At 57.7% G+C, this 19,728-nt stretch overlaps 1 protein-coding gene across 3 annotated transcripts in view; it reads right to left on the bottom strand.

Annotated features, from left to right (window-relative positions):
- The window catches only part of LOC140396095 (protein-methionine sulfoxide oxidase mical3a-like), a 1,213,674-nt gene that overhangs the window by 252,861 nt on the left and 941,085 nt on the right, over nucleotides 1-19,728 (bottom strand). For all 3 annotated transcript variants that reach the window (XM_072484207.1, XM_072484206.1, XM_072484208.1), the window contains 2 exons: nucleotides 6,254-6,432; nucleotides 83-172 (listed from right to left, as the gene is read on the bottom strand). In XM_072484207.1, coding sequence (XP_072340308.1) covers nucleotides 83-172; nucleotides 6,254-6,432 — 269 coding nt within the window. The remainder of the gene's footprint in view (nucleotides 1-82; nucleotides 173-6,253; nucleotides 6,433-19,728) is intronic.

Below are 19,728 nucleotides of genomic sequence, written 5' to 3' on the forward strand. Positions count from 1 at the left end.
CCCTATTGCCTGCTTAAAAGGAGCGGATTGTATCTCACCAGCTCTGTCAATTCGGCCACTTGGAGAGAAGCGAAGCAAATACCTCTGAATGAGGGGTTGTCCTCTTCATCAGATAGCTGATGGACCCAGAGCCCAAACCGGAGCTCCTTCTCCCAGGGACAGTACTCACCCTCTTCACACACACACAGTCACACACACAGTCACACACACACACGCAGTCACACACACACACAGTCACACACACACACAAACAACACAGGCAAACACACAGTCACACACACACACAGACAAACACACACACAGACAAACAACACAGGCAAACACACAGTCACACACACACAGTCATACACACACAGTCACACACACACACAGTCACACACACACACACAGACAAACACACACACAGACAAACAACACAGGCAAACACACAGTCACACACACATACACACACAGACAAACACACACACAGTCACATACACCGACAAACACACAGTCATACGCACACACAGACAAACACAGTCACACACACAGACCAACAGTCACACACACACACAGACCAACAGTCACACACACAGACAAACACAGTCACACACAGAGACAAACACACACCGACAAACACACAGTCACACACACACAGACAAAAACACAGACAACACACACAAAGACAAAAACACACAAACAGTCACACACACAGACAAACACACACAGCCAAACACACACAGACACACAAACACAGACACACAAACACAGACACAGACACACACAGACAAACACACAGTCACACACAAAGACAAACACACAGTCAAACACACACAGTCACACAGGGACACACACACAGCCACATACACAGTCACACAGGGGGACACACACAGCCACATACACAGTCACACAGGGACACACACACAGTCATACAGGGACAAACACACACAGCCACACACACAGTCACACAGGGACAAACACACACAGTCACACACAAAGACAAACACACAGTCACACAGGGGGACACACACAGCCACATACACAGTCACACAGGGACGAACACATACAGCCACACACACAGTCACACAGGGACAAACACACACAGTCATACAGGGACAAACACACACAGTTACATGCAGACACATTCATGCAGCCACACATACACCAAGCACACGCACACACACACACACACACACACACAGTGGGACAGAGGAAAACAGGAAGTACAATCAGTGCAGGAAATTCAGATCAGTTGATCCAGTAAAAAGATAGAGGGTGTGCTTATTAAAAGGGACTCTCAGTGAGATGGAGAATTGTCCCCAATTGGGCACCATAGTGTATCCTCTGGCCTGGATTAACCTCCGTCAATCTGCCCCGAATAGTGTGACTTCCTCAAGGTGAAGGAGGACAACATGAGGGGTTGATCTCCTACGGTGAACAAATTTTCCCTAGCCCAACTATATTGTCACTACTCGCCTCTTTCTTGCCTGCTGTGTCCTCGTGCAGCTAGGCCAGGGCAGAGCATGGGCCAGAAGCTCATTTCCCTCTTTGCCCTAATTCCCACTGCGTCCTGGGACAGCAACAGAGAGGGTGTTGCAAGGCTGGAGCAATGGGCCGAGTGGTCCAAGCCATGGAGGTCGAGAGCACAGCACAGGCCTGTACAGCCTCCACGATGACCCTCACTCCCTACCAGAGCCGAGGCTGCAGATAACTAGCTTGTCAGACTGTTTTCTGCTCCTCCGTGCGCCCAGAATTAATGGCCAAGACCTGGTGGTGAGATTGACCCCAACCTGGGGTTTGAATGAGCTCGATTCGGGTCAATGTAGGGTGGAGTTGGTGAGCTGAAACATCCCTCAGGAACATTGGTGTGATTTAATGAAGACAGTGACAGATCAATGGAACCCAGGGCTAGGTGGTGAGGATGGAAGAGGAATGTACCCAGCAAACACAACCTTCAGCATGAAACAAAGTGCAGAAAATGCTCCCCAAACTCCACCACGATCTCAACAGGAGATCAGTCGAAAACCAGGAGAAACCTTGAGGCAAAGCACAAACCTTTATGATACACCATAACCCACGATTATCTCCAACCCAACTGACATGGCAATCACAATCCCATGTAGGCAGAGGAGCAAATAGCATTTCAAATCTGACAACTTACCCAGAGATACACAAGGTCACACAGCCAATTGTAAAACATCCATTGCCGACTGTCAATACTCACCCTCATCCTCCCAATAAACCCCATCTCCCCGACACTAACCCTGAACCCCATCTCCCCGACACTAACCCTGAACCCCATCTCCCCGACACTAACCCTGAACCCCATCTCCCCGACACTAACCCTGAACCCCATCTCCCCGACACTAACCCTGAACCCCATCTCCCCGACACATTAACCCTGAACCCCATCTCCCCGACACTAACCCTGAACCCCATCTCCCCGACACTAACCCTGAACCCCATCTCCCAGACACTAACCCTGAACCCCATCTCCCCGACACTAACCCTGAACCCCATCTCCCCGACACTAACCCTGAACCCCATCTCCCCGACACATTAACCCTGAACCCCATCTCCCCGACACTAACCCTGCACCCCATGTCCCCGACACTAACCCTGAACCCCATCTCCCCAACACATTAACCCTGAACCCCATCTCCCCGACACTAACCCTGAACCCCATCTCCCCGACACTAACCCTGAACCCCATCTCCCCGACACTAACCCTGAACCCCATCTCCCCGACACTAACCCTGAACCCCATCTCCCCGACACTAACCCTGAACCCCAACTCCCCGACACTAACCCTGAACCCTAACTCCCCGACACTAACCCTGAACCCCATCTCCCCGACACTAACCCTGAACCCCATCTCCCCGACACTAACCCTGAACCCCATCTCCCCGACACTAACCCTGAACCCCATCTCCCCGACACTAACCCTGAACCCCATCTCCCCGACACTAACCCTGAACCCCATCTCCCCGACACTAAACCGGAACCCCATCTCCCCGACACTAACCCTGCACCCCATGTCCCCGACATTAACCCTGAACCCCATCTCCCCGACACTAACCCTGAACCCCATCTCCCCGACACTAACCCTGAACCCCATCTCCCCGACACTAACCCTGAACCCCATCTCCCCGACACTAACCCTGAACCCCATCTCCCCGACACTAACCCTGAACCCCATCTCCCCGACACATTAACGATGAACCCCATCTCCCCGACACTAACCCTGAACCCCATCTCCCCGACACTAACCCTGAACCCCATCTCCCCGACACTAACCCTGAACCCCATCTCCCCGACACTAACCCTGAACCCCATCTCCCCGACACTAACCCTGAACCCCATCTCCCCGACACTAACCCTGAACCCATCTCCCCGACACTAACCCTGAACCCCATCTCCCCGACACTAACCCAGAACCCCATCTCCCCGACACTAACCCAGAACCCCATCTCCCCGACACTAACCCTGAACCCCATCTCCCCGACACTAACCCCGAACCCCATCTCCCCGACACTAACCCTGAACCCCATCTCCCCGACACTAACCCTGAACCCCATCTCCCCGACACTAACCCTGAACCCCATCTCCCCGACACTAACCCTGAACCCCATCTCCCCGACACTAACCCTGAACCCCATCTCCCCGACACTAACACTGAACCCCATCTCCCCGACACTAACCCTGAACCCCATCTCCCCGACACTAACCCTGAACCCCATCTCCCCGACACATTAACCCTGAACCCCATCTCCCCGACACATTAACCCTGAACCCCATCTCCCCGACACATTAACCCTGAACCCCATCTCCCAAACATATTAACCCTGAACCCCATCTCCCCAACACATTAACCCTAAACCCCATCTCCCCAACACATTAACCCTGAACGCCATCTCCCTGACACATTAACCCTGAACCCCATCTCCCTGACACATTAACCCTGAACCCCATCTCCCCGACACATTAACCCAGAACCCCATCTCCCCGACACATTAACCCTGAACACCATCTCCCTGACACATTAACCCTGAACCCCATCTCCCCGACACATTAACCCTAAACCCCATCTCCCCAACACATTAACCCTGAACCCCATCTCCCCGACACATTAACCCTGAACCCCATCTCCCCAACATATTAACCCTGAACCCCATCTCCCCGACACATTAACCCTGAACCCCATCTCCCCGACACATTAACCCTAAACCCCATCTCCCCGACACATTAACCGTAAACCCCATCTCCCCAACACATTAACCCTGAACCCCATCTCCCCGACACATTAACCCTGAACCCCATCTCCCCGACACATTAACCCTGAACCCCATCTCCCCAACATATTAACCCTGAACCCCATCTCCCCAACACATTAACCCTAAACCCCATCTCCCCAACACATTAACACTGAACCCCATCTCCCTGACACATTAACCCAGAACCCCATCTCCCCGACACATTAACCCTGAACCCCATCTCCCTTACACTAACCCTGAACACCATCTCCCCGACACATTAACCCTGAACCCCATCTCCCCGACACATTAACCCTGAACCCCATCTCCCCGACACATTAACCCTGAACCCCATCTCCCCGACACATTAACCCTGAACCCCATCTCCCCGACACATTAACCCTGAACCCCATCTCCCCGACACATTAACCCTGAACCCCATCTCCCCGACACATTAACCCTGAACCCCATCTCCCCAACACATTAACCCTGACCCCCATCTCCCCGACACATTAACCCTGAACCCCATCTCCCCGACACATTAACACTGAACCCCATCTCCCTGACACATTAACCCAGAACTCCATCTCCCCGACACATTAACCCTGAACCCCATCTCCCTGACACTAACCCTGAACACCATCTCCCCGATACATTAACCCTGAACCCCATCTCCCCGACACTTTAACCCTGAACCCCATCTCCCCGACACATTAACCCTGAACCCCATCTCCCCGACACATTAACCCTGAACCCCATCTCCCCGACACATTAACTCTGAATCCCATCTCCCCGACACTAACCCTGAACCCCATCTCCCCAACACATTATCTCTGAACCCCATCTCCCCGACACATTAACCCTGAACCCCATCTCCCCGACACATTAACCCTGAACCCCATCTCCCTGACACTAACCCTGAACACCATCTCCCCGACACATTAATCCTGAACCCCATCTCCCCGACACATTAACCCTGAACCCCATCTCCCCGACACATTAACCCTGAACCCCATCTCCCCAACACATTAACCCTGACCCCCATCTCCCCGACACATTAACCCTGAACCCCATCTCCCCGACACATTAACACTGAACCCCATCTCCCTGACACATTAACCCAGAACCCCATCTCCCCGACACATTAACCCTGAACCCCATCTCCCTGACACTAACCCTGAACACCATCTCCCCGATACATTAACCCTGAACCCCATCTCCCCGACACTTTAACCCTGAACCCCATCTCCCCGACACATTAACCCTGAACCCCATCTCCCCGACACATTAACCCTGAACCCCATCTCCCCGACACATTAACTCTGAATCCCATCTCCCCGACACTAACCCTGAACCCCATCTCCCCAACACATTATCTCTGAACCCCATCTCCCCGACACATTAACCCTGAACCCCATCTCCCCGACACATTAACCCTGAACCCCATCTCCCTGACACTAACCCTGAACACCATCTCCCCGACACATTAATCCTGAACCCCATCTCCCCGACACATTAACCCTGAACCCCATCTCCCCGACACATTAACCCTGAACCCCATCTCCCTGACACATTAACTCTGAATCCCATCTCCCCGACACTAACCCTGATCCCCATCTCCTCGACACATTAACCCTGAACTCCATCTCATCAGTACCTTTAACACCAATGATGATTTGTGGGGAGGCGATGGTGTAGTGGTGCTGTCACTGCACCAGGAAGCCAGAGAGCCAGAGTAACGCTCTGGGGACACAGGTTCGAATCCCACCACTGCAGACGGTGAAATTTGAATTCAGTAAAAATCTGGGATCTTGGGATCTCCTCAAATCGCCGCTCAGTGCACCACACGAGGGAGCTGCAGCATTGAAACCCACTGCTACTTCCCATTTGAAGGACTTGTCTTCCTTCTCTAAACCCATCCCTTGGTGGGCCTCAGTGGGTCAGTCCATCTGGTGCCTCTCCCTGACATTAAGATCCTCACCTCAAATATGAAACTCTCCCAATAAAACAATAGCACTCACCGTAACTGGATTCAGATTGCTCCTCAGTCCCATCCTCTCCCTCACTGTCTCCATCCAGATCGCCCTTCAGCAAACGATGAATTCGCACAGCTTCCATCCATGGGACACCACCCAGGTCCGAAGGAGCCAGCACACCTTCCTCTTCCTCATCTTCCATCTCATACTCCGAGCTACTGCAACTAAACTCACACAGACCCTTTTGTCAGAGTTGTCTTGACAGTGTTTTGAGGTACAACGCATATAGCAGAGGACAAATTAGCCCAGTGTACAGCGACTGTAACAGACTCACAGGAACTAGACAAGATGAGACAGGACAAGACACAGCCAGACACAATTAAACAGGAACCAAACAGAAACATACACAGAACCATAGAAAATAGGAGGCCATTCGGCCCTTCGAGCCTGTTCTGCCATTCATTCTGATCATGGCTGATCATCAAGTTCAATACACTGATCCCGCCTTCCCCCCATATCAAAGAAAGAACAAAGAAAAGTACAGCACAGTAACAGCACCTTTGGCCCTCCAAGCCTGCGCCGGCCATGCTGCCCGTCTAACCGTCTGCCCATCTTGTGCACTTCCCATCCTATTCATGTATTTGTCACAACGCCCCTCATATCTCACCGTCGTACCTGCCTTCAGCACCTCCTCCAGCAGTGATGCCAGGCACTCACCACCCTCTGTGTAAAAAAAACTTCCCTCGCACAGGTGGCACGGTAGCACAGTGGTTGGCACTGTGGCTTCACAGATCCAGGGTTCCGGGTTCGATTCCCGGCTTGGGTCACTGTCTGTGTGGAGTCTGCACATTCTCCCCGTGTCCGCGTGGGTTTCCTCCGGGTGCTCCGGTTTCCTCCCACAGTCCAAAGATGTGCGGGTTAGGTGGATTGGCCATGATAAATTGCCCTTAGTGTCCAAAATGTTAGGTGGGGTTGCTGGGTTAGGGGGATAGGGTGGAGGTGTAGGCTGCTCTTTCAGGGGCCAGTGTAGACTCAATGGGCTGAATGGCCTCCTTCTGCACTGTAAATTCTATGAAATCGATCTCCTTAACTTTGCCCCTCGCACCTTAAACCTATATCCCCCAGTAATTGACTCTTCCATCCTGGGAAAAAGCTTCTGACTATCCACTCTGTCCATGTCCCTCATAATTTTGTAGACTTCTATCAGGTCCTCCATCGTTCCAGTGGGAAAAAAAAAGTTTATCCAACCTCTCCTCATAGCTAATTTCTTTTTGAAATCACAAACTTTTGGCCTCAACTACTTTCTGTGGGAGTGAATTCCACAGATTCACCACTCTCGGGGTAAAGAAATTTCTCCTCACCTCAGTCCTAAAAGGTTCACCCCTTATCCTCAAACTAGGACCCCTTGTTCTGGACTCTCCCACCATCGGGAACATTCTTTCTGAATCTACCCTGTTTAATCCTGCTAAAGGGCTGGTCATTGACTTCAGGAAGCAAAGTACTGTACACACCCCTGTCAGCATCAATGGGGCCGAGGTGGAGATGGTTAGCAGTTTCAAATTCCTAGGGGTGCACATCTCCAAAAATCTGTCCTGGTCCACCCACGTCGACGCTACCACCAAGAAAGCACAACAGCGCCTATACTTCCTCAGGAAACTAAGGAAATCCGGCATGTCCACATTAACCCTTACCAACTTTTACAGATGCACCATAGAAAGCATCCTATCGGGCTGCATCACAGCCTGGTATGGCAACTGCTCGGCCCGGCTTACTCACTCTTCCAACTTCTTCCATCGGGCAGGAGATACAGAAGTCTGAACATTCACGAACAGACTCAAAAACAGCTTCTTCCCCACTGTCACCAGACTCCTAAATGACCCTCTTATGGACTGTCCTCATCTAACACTACACCCCTGTATGCTTCATCCGATGCCGGTGCTTATGTAGTTACATTGTATACCTTGTGTTGCCCTATTATGTATTTTCTTTTATTCCCTTTTCTTCCCATGTATTTAATGATCTGTTGAGCTGCTCGCAGAAAAATACTTTTCAATGTACCTCGGTACACGTGACAATGAACAAATCCAAGCCAATCCAATCCAATTTTGTAAGTTTCTATGAGATCCCCTCTCACTGTCCTAATCCTAAACTCCAATGAATACAATCCTAACTGACTTAGTCTCTCCTCATGTGACAGTCCTGCCATCCCATGAACCTACCTGGTAAACCTTCGCTGCACTCCCTCCAGAACAAGAACATCCTTCCTCAGATAAGGACACCTAAACTTCACACAATACTCCAGGTGTGGCCTCACCAATGTCCTGTACAATTGTAGTAAAACATCTCTATTCCTAGACTCAAATCCTCTCGCTATGAAGGCCAACATACCATTTGCTTTCTTTACTGCCTGCTGTACCTGCGCACTTACTTTCAGCGATTGATGCACGAGGACACCAAGGTTTCGCTGAGTATCTGAGTACTGACCCTCCACTGCCCTCGACATTGACCCCCCCTGCCCCCCACACTGACCCCCCCTGCCCCCGACACTGCCCCCCCCTGCCTCTGACACTGCCCCCCCCTGCCCCCGACACTGACCCCCCTGCGCCCGACACTGACCCCACCTGCCCCCGACACTGACCCCCCTGCCCCCCACACTGACCCCCCTGCCCCCCACACTGACCCCCCCTGCCCCCGACACTGACCCCCCCTGCCCCCGACACTGACCCCCCCTGCCCCCGACACTGACCCCCCCTGCCCCCGATACTGACCCCCCTGCCCCCGACACTGATCCCCTGCCCCCCACACTGACCCCACCTGCCCTCGACACTGACCCCCCCCTGCCCCCCACACTGACCCCCCCTGCCACCGACACTGACCCACCCTGCCCCCCACACTGACCCCCCCTGCCCCCGACACTGACCCACCCTGCCCCCCACACTGACCCCCCCTGCCCCCGACACTGACCCCCCTGCGCCCGACACTGACCCCCCCTGCCCCTGCCCCCCACACTGACCCCCCTGCCCCCGACACTGACCCCCCCTGCCCCCGACACTGACCCCCCCTGCCCCCGACACTGCCCCCCCCTGCCTCTGACACTGCCCCCCCCTGCCCCCGACACTGACCCCCCTGCGCCCGACACTGACCCCACCTGCCCCCGACACTGACCCCCCTGCCCCCCACACTGACCCCCCTGCCCCCCACACTGCCCCCCCCTGCCCCCGACACTGACCCCCCCTGCCCCCGACACTGACCCCCCCTGCCCCGACACTGACCCCCCCTGCCCCCGATACTGACCCCCCTGCCCCCGACACTGATCCCCTGCCCCCCACACTGACCCCCCCTGCCCTCGACACTGACCCCCCCCTGCCCCCCACACTGACCCCCCCTGCCACCGACACTGACCCACCCTGCCCCCCACACTGACCCCCCCTGCCCCCGACACTGACCCACCCTGCCCCCCACACTGACCCCCCTGCCCCCGACACTGACCCCCCTGCCCCTCACACTGACCCCCCCTGCCCCTGCCCCCACACTGACCCCCCTGCCCCCGACACTGACCCCCCCTGCCCCCGACACTGACCCCCCCTGCCCCCCACACTGACCCCCCTGCCCCCGACCCCCCTGCCCCTCACACTGACCCCCCCTGCCCCCCACACTGACCCACCCCTGCCCCCCACACTGACCCCCCCTTCCCCCGACACTGACCCACACCTGCCCCCCACACTGACCCCCCTTGTCCCCGACACTGACCCACCTCCTGCCCCTCACACTGACCCCCCCTGCCCCCGACACTGACCCCCCCTGCCCCCGACACTGACCCACCCCCTGCCCTTCACACTGATCCCCCCTGTCCCCGACGCTGCCCCCCCTGCCCCCCACACTGACCCCCCCTGCCCCCGACACTGCCCCCCCCGCCCCCGACACTGACCCCCCTGCCCCCGACACTGACCCCCCCTGCCCCCGACACTGACCCCCCCTGCCCCCGACACTGACCCCGCCTGCCCCCGACACTGCCCCCCCTGCCCCCGACACTGACCCCCCTGCCCCCCACACTGACCCACCCCTGCCCACTACACTGACCTCCCCTGCCCCCACACTGACCCCCCTTGCCCCCGACACTGCCCCCCCCGCCCCCCACACTGACCCCCCCCTGCCACCGACACTGACCCCCCCTGCCCCCGACACTGACCCCCCCTGCCCCCCACACTGACCCACCCCCTGCCCCCCACAGCCCCCCACACTGACCCCCCTTGCCCCCGACACTGCCCCCCACACTGACCCCCCCTGCCCCGACACTGACCCCTGCCCCCCACACTGACCCACCCCTGCCCCCTACACTGACCCCCCCTGCCCCCGACACTGACCCCCCCCCTGCCCCCGACACTGACCCACCCCGGCCCCCCACACTGACCCTCCCTGCCCCGACACTGACCCCCCCTACCCCCGACACTGACCCCCCCTACCCCCGACACTGACCCATCCCGGCCCCCGACACTGACCCTCCCTGCCCCCCACACTGACCCACACCTGCCCACGGCACTGACACCCCCTGCCCCCCACACTGACCCATCCGCTGCCCCCCACACTGACCCACCCTGCCCCCCACACTGACCGCCCCTGCCCCCGACACTGACCCCCCTGCCCACTACACTGACCCCCCCTGCCCCCCACACTGACCCCCTCCTGCCACCGACACTGATCCCCCTGCCCCCCACACTGACCCCCCCCTGCCCCCCACACTGCCCCCGCTGCCCGCGACACTGGCCCCCCTGCCCCCCACACTGACCCCCCCTGCCACCGACACTGACCCCCCTGCCCCCGACACTGACCCCCCCTGCCCCCCACACTGATCCACCCCTGCCCCCCACACTGACCCCCCCCTGCCCCCCACACTGCCCCCGCTGCCCCCGACACTGACCCCCCTGCCCCCGACACTGACCCACCCCTGCCCCCCACACTGACCCACCCACTGCCCCCGACACTGCCCCCCCCTGCCCCCCCCACACTGACCCCCCCTGCCCCCGACACTGACCCCCCATACCCCCCACACTGACCCCCCCTGCCCCCGACACTGACCCCCCATACCCCCCACACTGACCCACCCCTGCCCCCGACACTGACCCCCCCTGCCCCCGACACTGACCCCCCTGCCCCCCACATTGACCCACCCCTGCCCCCCACACTGCCCCACCCCCTGCCCCCACACTGACCCCCCTCCTGCCCCCCACACTGCCCCCCCGCCCCCGACACTGACCCACCCCTGCCCCCCACACTGACCCACTCCTGCCCCCCACACTGACCCACCCCTGCCCCCCACACTGACCCACCCCCTGCCCCCCACACTGACCCACCCCTGCCCCCCACACTGACCCCCCTGCCCCACACACTGACCCCCCCTGCCCCCCCACACTGCCCCCCCCTGCACCCGACACTGACCCCCCGCTGCCCCCCACACTGACCCACGCCTGCCCCCTGACCCCCCTGCCCCCGACACTGACCCATCCCTGCCCCCCACACTGACCCACCCCCCTGCCCCTGACACTGACCCACCCCCCTGCCCCCCACACTAACCCCCCCTGCCCCCCACACTAACCCCCCCTGCCCCCGACACTGACCCCCCCCCTGCCCCCCACACTTACCCACCCCCTGCCCCCCACACTGACCCCCCTGCCCCCCACACTGACCCCCCTGCCCCCCACACTGACCCACCCCTGCCCCCCACACTGACCCACCCCTGCCCCACACACTGACCCACCCCCTGCCCCCCACACTGACCCCCCCTGCCCCCCACACTGACCCCCCCTGCCCCCCCACACTGACCCCCCCTGCCCCCGACACTGACCCCCCATACCCCCCACACTGACCCCCCTGCCCCCGACACTGACCCCCCATACACCCCACACTGACCCACCCCTGCCCCCGACACTGACCCCCCCTGCCCCCGACACTGACCCCCCTGCCCCCCACATTGACCCACCCCTGCCCCCCACACTGACCCACCCCCTGCCCCCACACTGACCCCCCTCCTGCCCCCCACACTGCCCCCCCGCCCCCGACACTGACCCACCCCTGCCCCCCACACTGACCCACTCCTGCCCCCCACACTGACCCACCCCTGCCCCCCACACTGACCCACCCCCTGCCCCCCACACTGACCCACCCCTGCCCCCCACACTGACCCCCCTGCCCCACACACTGACCCCCCCTGCCCCCCCACACTGCCCCCCCCGCCCCCGACACTGACCCCCCGCTGCCCCCCACACTGACCCACGCCTGCCCCCTGACCCCCTGCCCCCGACACTGACCCATCCCTGCCCCCCACACTGACCCACCCCCCTGCCCCTGACACTGACCCACCCCCCTGCCCCCCACACTAACCCCCCCTGCCCCCCACACTAACCCCCCCTGCCCCCGACACTGACCCCCCCTGCCCACCACACTTACCCACCCCCTGCCCCCCACACTGCCCCCCCTGCCCCCCACACTGACCCACCCCTGCCCCCCACACTGACCCACCCCTGCCCCCCACACTGACCCACCCCCTGCCCCCCACACTGACCCCCCCTGCCCCCCACACTGACCCCCCCTGCCCCCGACACTGCCCCCACACTGACCCCCCTGCCCCCGACACTGCCCCCCTGCCCCCGACACTGACCCACCCCTGCCCCCCACACTGCCCCCCCGCCCCCGACACTGACCCACCCCTGCCCCAAACACTGACCCACTCCTGCCCCCCACACTGACCCACCCCTGCCCCCCACACTGACCCACCCCCTGCCCCCCACACTGACCCACCCCTGCCCCCCACACTGACCACCCCTGCCCCCCACACTGACCCTCCATGCCCCCCCACACTGACCCCCCCTGCCCCCCACACTGACCCACCCCTGCCCCCCACACTGACCCACCCCCTGCCCCCCACACTGACCCATCCCTGCCCCCCACACTGACCCCCCCCTGCCCCCCACACTGACCCTCCATGCCCCCCCACACTGACCCCCCCCTGCCCCCGACACTGACCCCCCGCTGCCCCCCACACTGACCCACGCCTGCCCCCTGACCCCCCTGCCCCCGACACTGACCCATCCCTGCCCCCCACACTGACCCACCCCCCTGCCCCTGACACTGACCCACCCCCCTGCCCCCGACACTAACCCCCCCTGCCCCCCACACTAACCCCCCCTGCCCCCGACACTGCCCCCCCCTGGCCCCCACACTTACCCACCCCCTGCCTCCCACACTGACCCCCCCTGCCCCCCACATTGACCCACCCCTGCCCCCACACTGACCCACCCCTGCCCCCGACACTGACCCCCTCTGCCCCCACACTGACCCACGCCTGCCCCTACACTGACCCACCCTGCCCCCCACACTGACCCACTCCCTGCCCCCACACTGACCCACCCCTGCCCCCCACACTGACCCCCCGCTGCCCCCACACTGACCCCCCCTGCCCCCCACACTGACCCCCCCTGCCCCCCACTGCCCCCCCTGCCCCCCACACTGCCCCCCACTGCCCCCGACACTGCCCCCCCTTGCCCCCCACACTGACCCACCCTGCCCCCGACACTGACTCCCCTGCCCCCGACACTGACCCCCCTGCCCCCCACACTGACACCCCTGCCCCCCACACTGCCCCCCCTGCCCCCACACTAACCCCTCTGCCCCCCACACTGACCCACCCCTGCCCCCGACACTGACCCCCCCTGCCCCCCACACTGACCCACCCCTGCCCCCGACACTGACCCCCCCTGCCCCCCACACTGACCCCCCTGCCCCCGACACTGCCCCCCCTGCCCCCGACACTGACCCCCCCTGCCCCCCACACTGCCCCCCCTGCCCCCCACACTGACCCCCCCTGCCCCCCACACTGACCCCCCTGCCCCCCACACTGACCCACCCCTGCCCCCGACACTGACCCACACCCGCCCCGACACTGACCCCCTCTGCCCCCACACTGACCCACCCCTACACTGACCCACCCTGCCCCCCACACTGACCCACTCCCTGCCCCCACACTGACCCACCCCTGCCCCCCACACTGACCCCCCGCTGTCCCCACACTGACCCCCCCTGCCCCCCACACTACCCCCCCTGCCCCCCACTGACAACCCTGCTCCCCACACTGCCCCCCCTGCCCCCGACACTGACCCCCCTTGCCCCCCACACTGACACACCCCTGCCCCCGACACTGACCCCCTCTGCCCCCCACACTGACACCCCTGCCCCCCACACTGCCCCCCCTGCCCCCACACTAACCCCCCTGCCCCCGACACTGCCCCCCCTGCCCCCGACACTGACCCCCCCTGCCCCCCACACTGACCCCCCTGCCCCCCACACTGACCCCCCTGCCCCCCACACTGACCCACCCCTGCCCCCGACACTGACCCACACCCGCCCCCCACACTGACCCACCCCCTGCCCCCCACACTGACCCCCCCTGCCCCCCACACTGACCCCCCTGCCCCCACACTGACCCCCCCTGCCCCCCACACTGACCCCCCTGCCCCCCACTGACAACCCTGCACCCCACACTGCCCCCCCCTGCCCCCGACACTGACCCCCCTTGCCCCCCACACTGACCCACCCCTGCCCCCGACACTGCCCCCCCCTGCCCCCGACACTGACCCCCCTTGCCCCCCACACTGACCCACCCCTGCCCCCGACACTGACTCCCCTGCCCCCGACACTGACCCCCCCTGCCCCCCACACTGACACCCCTGCCCCCCACACTGCCCCCCCTGCCCCCACACTAACCCCTCTGCCCCCCACACTGACCCACCCCTGCCCCCGACACTGACCCCCCCTGCCCCCCACACTGACCCCCTGCCCCCGACACTGACCCCCCTGCCCCCGACACTGCCCCCCCCTGCCCCCCACACTGACCCCCCTGCCCCCCACACTGACCCCCCCTGCCCCCCACACTGACCCCCCTGCCCCCCACACTGACCCACCCCTGCCCCCGACACTGACCCACACCCGCCCCGACACTGGCCCTCCCCGCCCCAACACTTACCCTCCCCCGACAGTGAGCCTCCCCGCCCCGACACTAACCCTCCCCTACACTGACCCTCCCCCCGCCCCGACACTGACCCTCTCCCCGCCCCGACACTGACCCTCCCCGACACTGATCCCCCCCCCGCCCCGACACTGACCCTCCCCCCGCCCTGACACATAAGAACTAGGAGCAGGAGTAGGCCATCTGGCCCCTCGAGCCTGCTCCGCCATTCAATGAGATCATGGCTGATCTTTTGTGGACTCAGCTCCACTTTCCGGCCCGAACACCATAACCCTTAATCCCTTTATTCTTCAAAAAACTATCTATCTTTATCTTAAAAACATTTAATGAAGGAGCCTCTACTGCTTCACTGGGCAAGGAATTCCATAGATTCACAACCCTTTGGGTGAAGAAGTTTCTCCTAAACTCAGTCCTAAATCTACTTCCCTTATTTTGAGGCTATGCCCCCTAGTTCTGCTTTCACCCGCCAGTGGAAACAACCTGCCCGCATCTATCCTATCTATTCCCTTCATAATCTTATGTTTCTATAAGATCCCCCCTCATCCTTCTAAATTCCAACGAGTACAGTCCCAGTCTACTCAACCTCTCCTCGTAATCCAACCCCTTCAGCTCTGGGATTAACCTAGTGAATCTCCTCTGCACACCCTCCAGTGCCAGTACATCCTTTCTCAAGTAAGGAGACCAAAACTGAACACAATACTCCAGGTGTGGCCTCACTAACACCTTATACAATTGCAGCATAACCTCCCTAGTCTTAAACTCCATCCCTCTAGCAATGAAGGACAAAATTCCATTTGCCTTCTTAATCACCTGTTGCACCTGAAAACCAACATTTTGCGACTCATGCACTAGCACACCCAGGTCTCTCTGCACAGCAGCATGTTTTAATATTTTATCATTTAAATAATAATCCCTTTTGCTGTTATTCCTACCAAAATGGATAACCTCACATTTGTCGACATTGTATTCCATCTGCCAGACCCTAGCCCATTCACTTAGCCTATCCAAATCCCTCTGCAGACTTCCAGTATCCTCTGCATTTTTTGCTTCACCACTTATCTTAGTGTCGTCTGCAAACTTGGACACATTGCCCTTGGTCCCCAACTCCAAATCATCTATGTAAATTATGAACAGTTGTGGGCCCAACACTGATCCCTGAGGGACACCACTAGCTACTGATTGCCAACCAGAGAAACACCCATTAATCCCCACTCTTTGCTTTCTATTAATTAACCAATCCTCTATCCATGCTACTACTTTCCCCTTAATGCCATGCATCTTTATCTTATGCAACAACCTTTTGTGTGGCACCTTGTCAAAGGCTTTCTGGAAATCCAGATATACCACATCCATTGGCTCCCCGTTATCTACCGCACTGTTAATGTCCTCAAAAAATTCCACTAAATTAGTTAGGCATGACCTACCCTTTATGAACCCATGCTGCGTCTGTCCAATGGGACAATTTCCATCCAGGTGCCTCGCTATTTCTTCCTTGATGATAGATTCCAGCATCTTCCCTACTACCGAAGTTAAGCTCACTGGCCTATAATTACCCGCTTTCTGCCTACCTCCTTTTTTAAACAGTGGTGTCACGTTTGCTAATTTCCAATCCGCTGGGACCACCCCAGAGTCTAGTGAATTTTGGTAAATTATCACTAGTGCATTTGCAATTTCCCTAGCCATCTCTTTTAGCACTCTGGGATGCATTCCATCAGGTCCAGGAGACTTGTCTACCTTTAGCCCCATTAGCTTGCCCATCACTACCTCCTTGGTGATAACAATCCTCTCAAGGTCCTCACCTGTCATAGCCTCATTTCCATCAGTCACTGGCATGTTATTTGTGTCTTCCACTGTGAAGACCGACCCAAAAAACCTGTTCAGTTCCTCAGCCATTTCCTCATCTCCCATTATTAAATCTCCCTTCTCATCCTCTAAAGGACCAATATTTACCTTAGCCACTCTTTTTTGTTTTATGTATTTGTAGAAACTTTTACTATCTGTTTTTATATTCTGAGCAAATTTACTCTCATAATCTATCTTACTCTTCTTTATAGCTTTTTTAGTAGCTTTCTGTTGCCCCCTATAGATTTCCCAGTCCTCTAGCCTCCCACTAATCTTTGCTACTTTGTATGTTTTTTCCTTCAATTTGATACTCTCCCTTATATCCTTAGATATCCACGGTCGATTTTCCCTCTTTTTACCGTCCTTCCTTTTTGTTGGTATAAACCTTTGCTGAGCACTGTGAAAAATCACTTGGAAGATTCTCCACTGTTCCTCAACTGTTTCACCATAAAGTCTTTGCTCCCAGTCTACCTTAGCTAGTTCTTCTCTCATCCCATTGTAATCTCCTTTGTTTAAGCACAAAACACTCGTGCTTGATTTTACCTTCTCACCCTCCATCTGTATTTTAAATTCCACCATATTGTGATCGCTCCTTCCGAGAGGATCCCGAACTATGAGATCCTGAATCAATCCTGTCTCATTACACAGGACCAGATCTAGGACCGCTTGTTCCCTCGTAGGTTCCATTACATACTGTTCGAGGAAACTATCGCGGATACATTCTATAAACTCCTCCTCAAGGCTGCCTTGACCGACCTGGTTAAACCAATCAACATGTAGATTAAAATCCCCCATGATAACTGTTGTACCATTTCTACATGCATCTGTTATTTCTTTGTTTATTGCCTGCCCCACCATAATGTTACTATTTGGTGGCCTATAGATTACTCCTATCAGTGACTTTTTCGCCTTACTAGTCCTGATTTCCACCCAAATGGATTCAACCTTATCCTCCATAGCACCGATGTCATCCCTTACTGTTGCCCGGATGTCATCCTTAAATAACAGAGCTACACCACCTCCCTTACCATCCACTCTGTCCTTCCGAAAAGTTTGATACCCTCGGATATTTAACTCCCAGTCGTGACCATCCTTTAACCATGTTTCAGTAATGGCCACTAAGTCATAATCATTCACGATGATTTGCGCCATCAACTCATTTACCTTATTCCGAATACTACGAGCATTCAGGTAAAGTACACTTATGTTGGCTTTTTTACCTCTGTTCTTAATCTTAACACCTCGATCAGTAACCTCTCCTAAGTTATATTTCCTCTTAACCTTTCTCCTAATTTTCCTTGTCGTCGAACCCATATCTTCCTGTAACAACCTGCTGCGTCGCTTACCATTAATGTTTTCACTTCCCGTTTTATTTCTTTTAGTATTCCTGGTCCTATTCACTGAGCTCCCCTCAGTCACTGTACCTTGTACTGTCGCCCTTTTTGATTTTTGACTATGGCTTCTCTGCCTTACACTTTCCCCCTTACTGCCTTTTATTTCTGTCCCTGTTTTACTACCTTCCAACTTCCTGCATTGGTTCCCATCCCCCTGCCACATTAGTTTAAACTCTCCCCAACAGCTCTAGCAAACACCCCCCAGGACATCAGTTCCAGTCCTGCCCAGGTGCAGACCGTCCGGTTTGTACTGGTCCCACCTCCCCCAGAATCGGTTCCAATGTCCCAGGAATTTGAATCCCTCCCTCTTGCACCATCTCTCAAGCCACGTATTCATCCTCTCTATCCTGACATTCCTACTCTGGCTAGCTCGTGGCACTGGTAGCAATCCTGAGATTACTACCTTTGAGGTCCTACTTTTTAGTTTAACTCCTAGCTCCCTAACTTCAGCTTGTAGGACCTCGTCCCGTTTTTTACCTATATCGTTGGTGCCTATGTGCACCACGACAGCTGGCTGTTCACCCTCCCCCCCCAGAATGTCCTGCAGCCGCTCCGAGACATTCTTGACCCTTGCACCAGGGAGGCAACATACCATCCTGGAGTCTCGATTGCGTCCGCAGAACCGCCTGTCTATTCCCCTTACAATTGAGTCCCCTATCACTATAGCCCTGCCATTCTTCTTCCTGCCCAGCTGCGCAGCAGAGCCAGCCACGGTGCCATGAACCTGGCTGCTGCCGCCTTCCCCTGGTGAGCCATCTCCCTCAACAGTATCCAAAGCGGTATATCTGTTTTGCAGGGAGATGACCGCAGAGGACACCTGCACTGCCTTCCTACTCTTGCTCTGTCTTTTGGTCACCCATTGAAGCTAGGGAGGAGATTGCTGAGCCTTTGGCTTTGATCTTTACATGTTGTCATTGTCTACAGGGATAGTGCCAGAAGACTGGAGGATAGCAAATGTTGTCCCCTTGTTCAAGAAGGGGAGTAGAGACAACCCCGGTAACTATAGACCAGTGAGCACTACTTCTGTTGTGGACTAAGTCTTGGAAACGTTTATAAGAGATAGGATTTATAATCATCTAGAAAGGAATAATTTGATGAGGGATACTCAACAAGGTTTTGTGAAGGGTAGGTCATGCCTCACAAACCTTATTGAGTTCTTTGAGAAGGTGACCAAACAGGTGGACGACGGTAAAGCAGTTGATGTGGTGTACATGGATTTCAGTAAAGCGTTTGATAAGATTCCCCACGATCGGCTATTGCAGAAA

The sequence above is a fragment of the Scyliorhinus torazame genome, chromosome 19 (genome assembly GCF_047496885.1).
Source record: "Scyliorhinus torazame isolate Kashiwa2021f chromosome 19, sScyTor2.1, whole genome shotgun sequence".
NCBI classification, from domain to species: domain Eukaryota; kingdom Metazoa; phylum Chordata; class Chondrichthyes; order Carcharhiniformes; family Scyliorhinidae; genus Scyliorhinus; species Scyliorhinus torazame.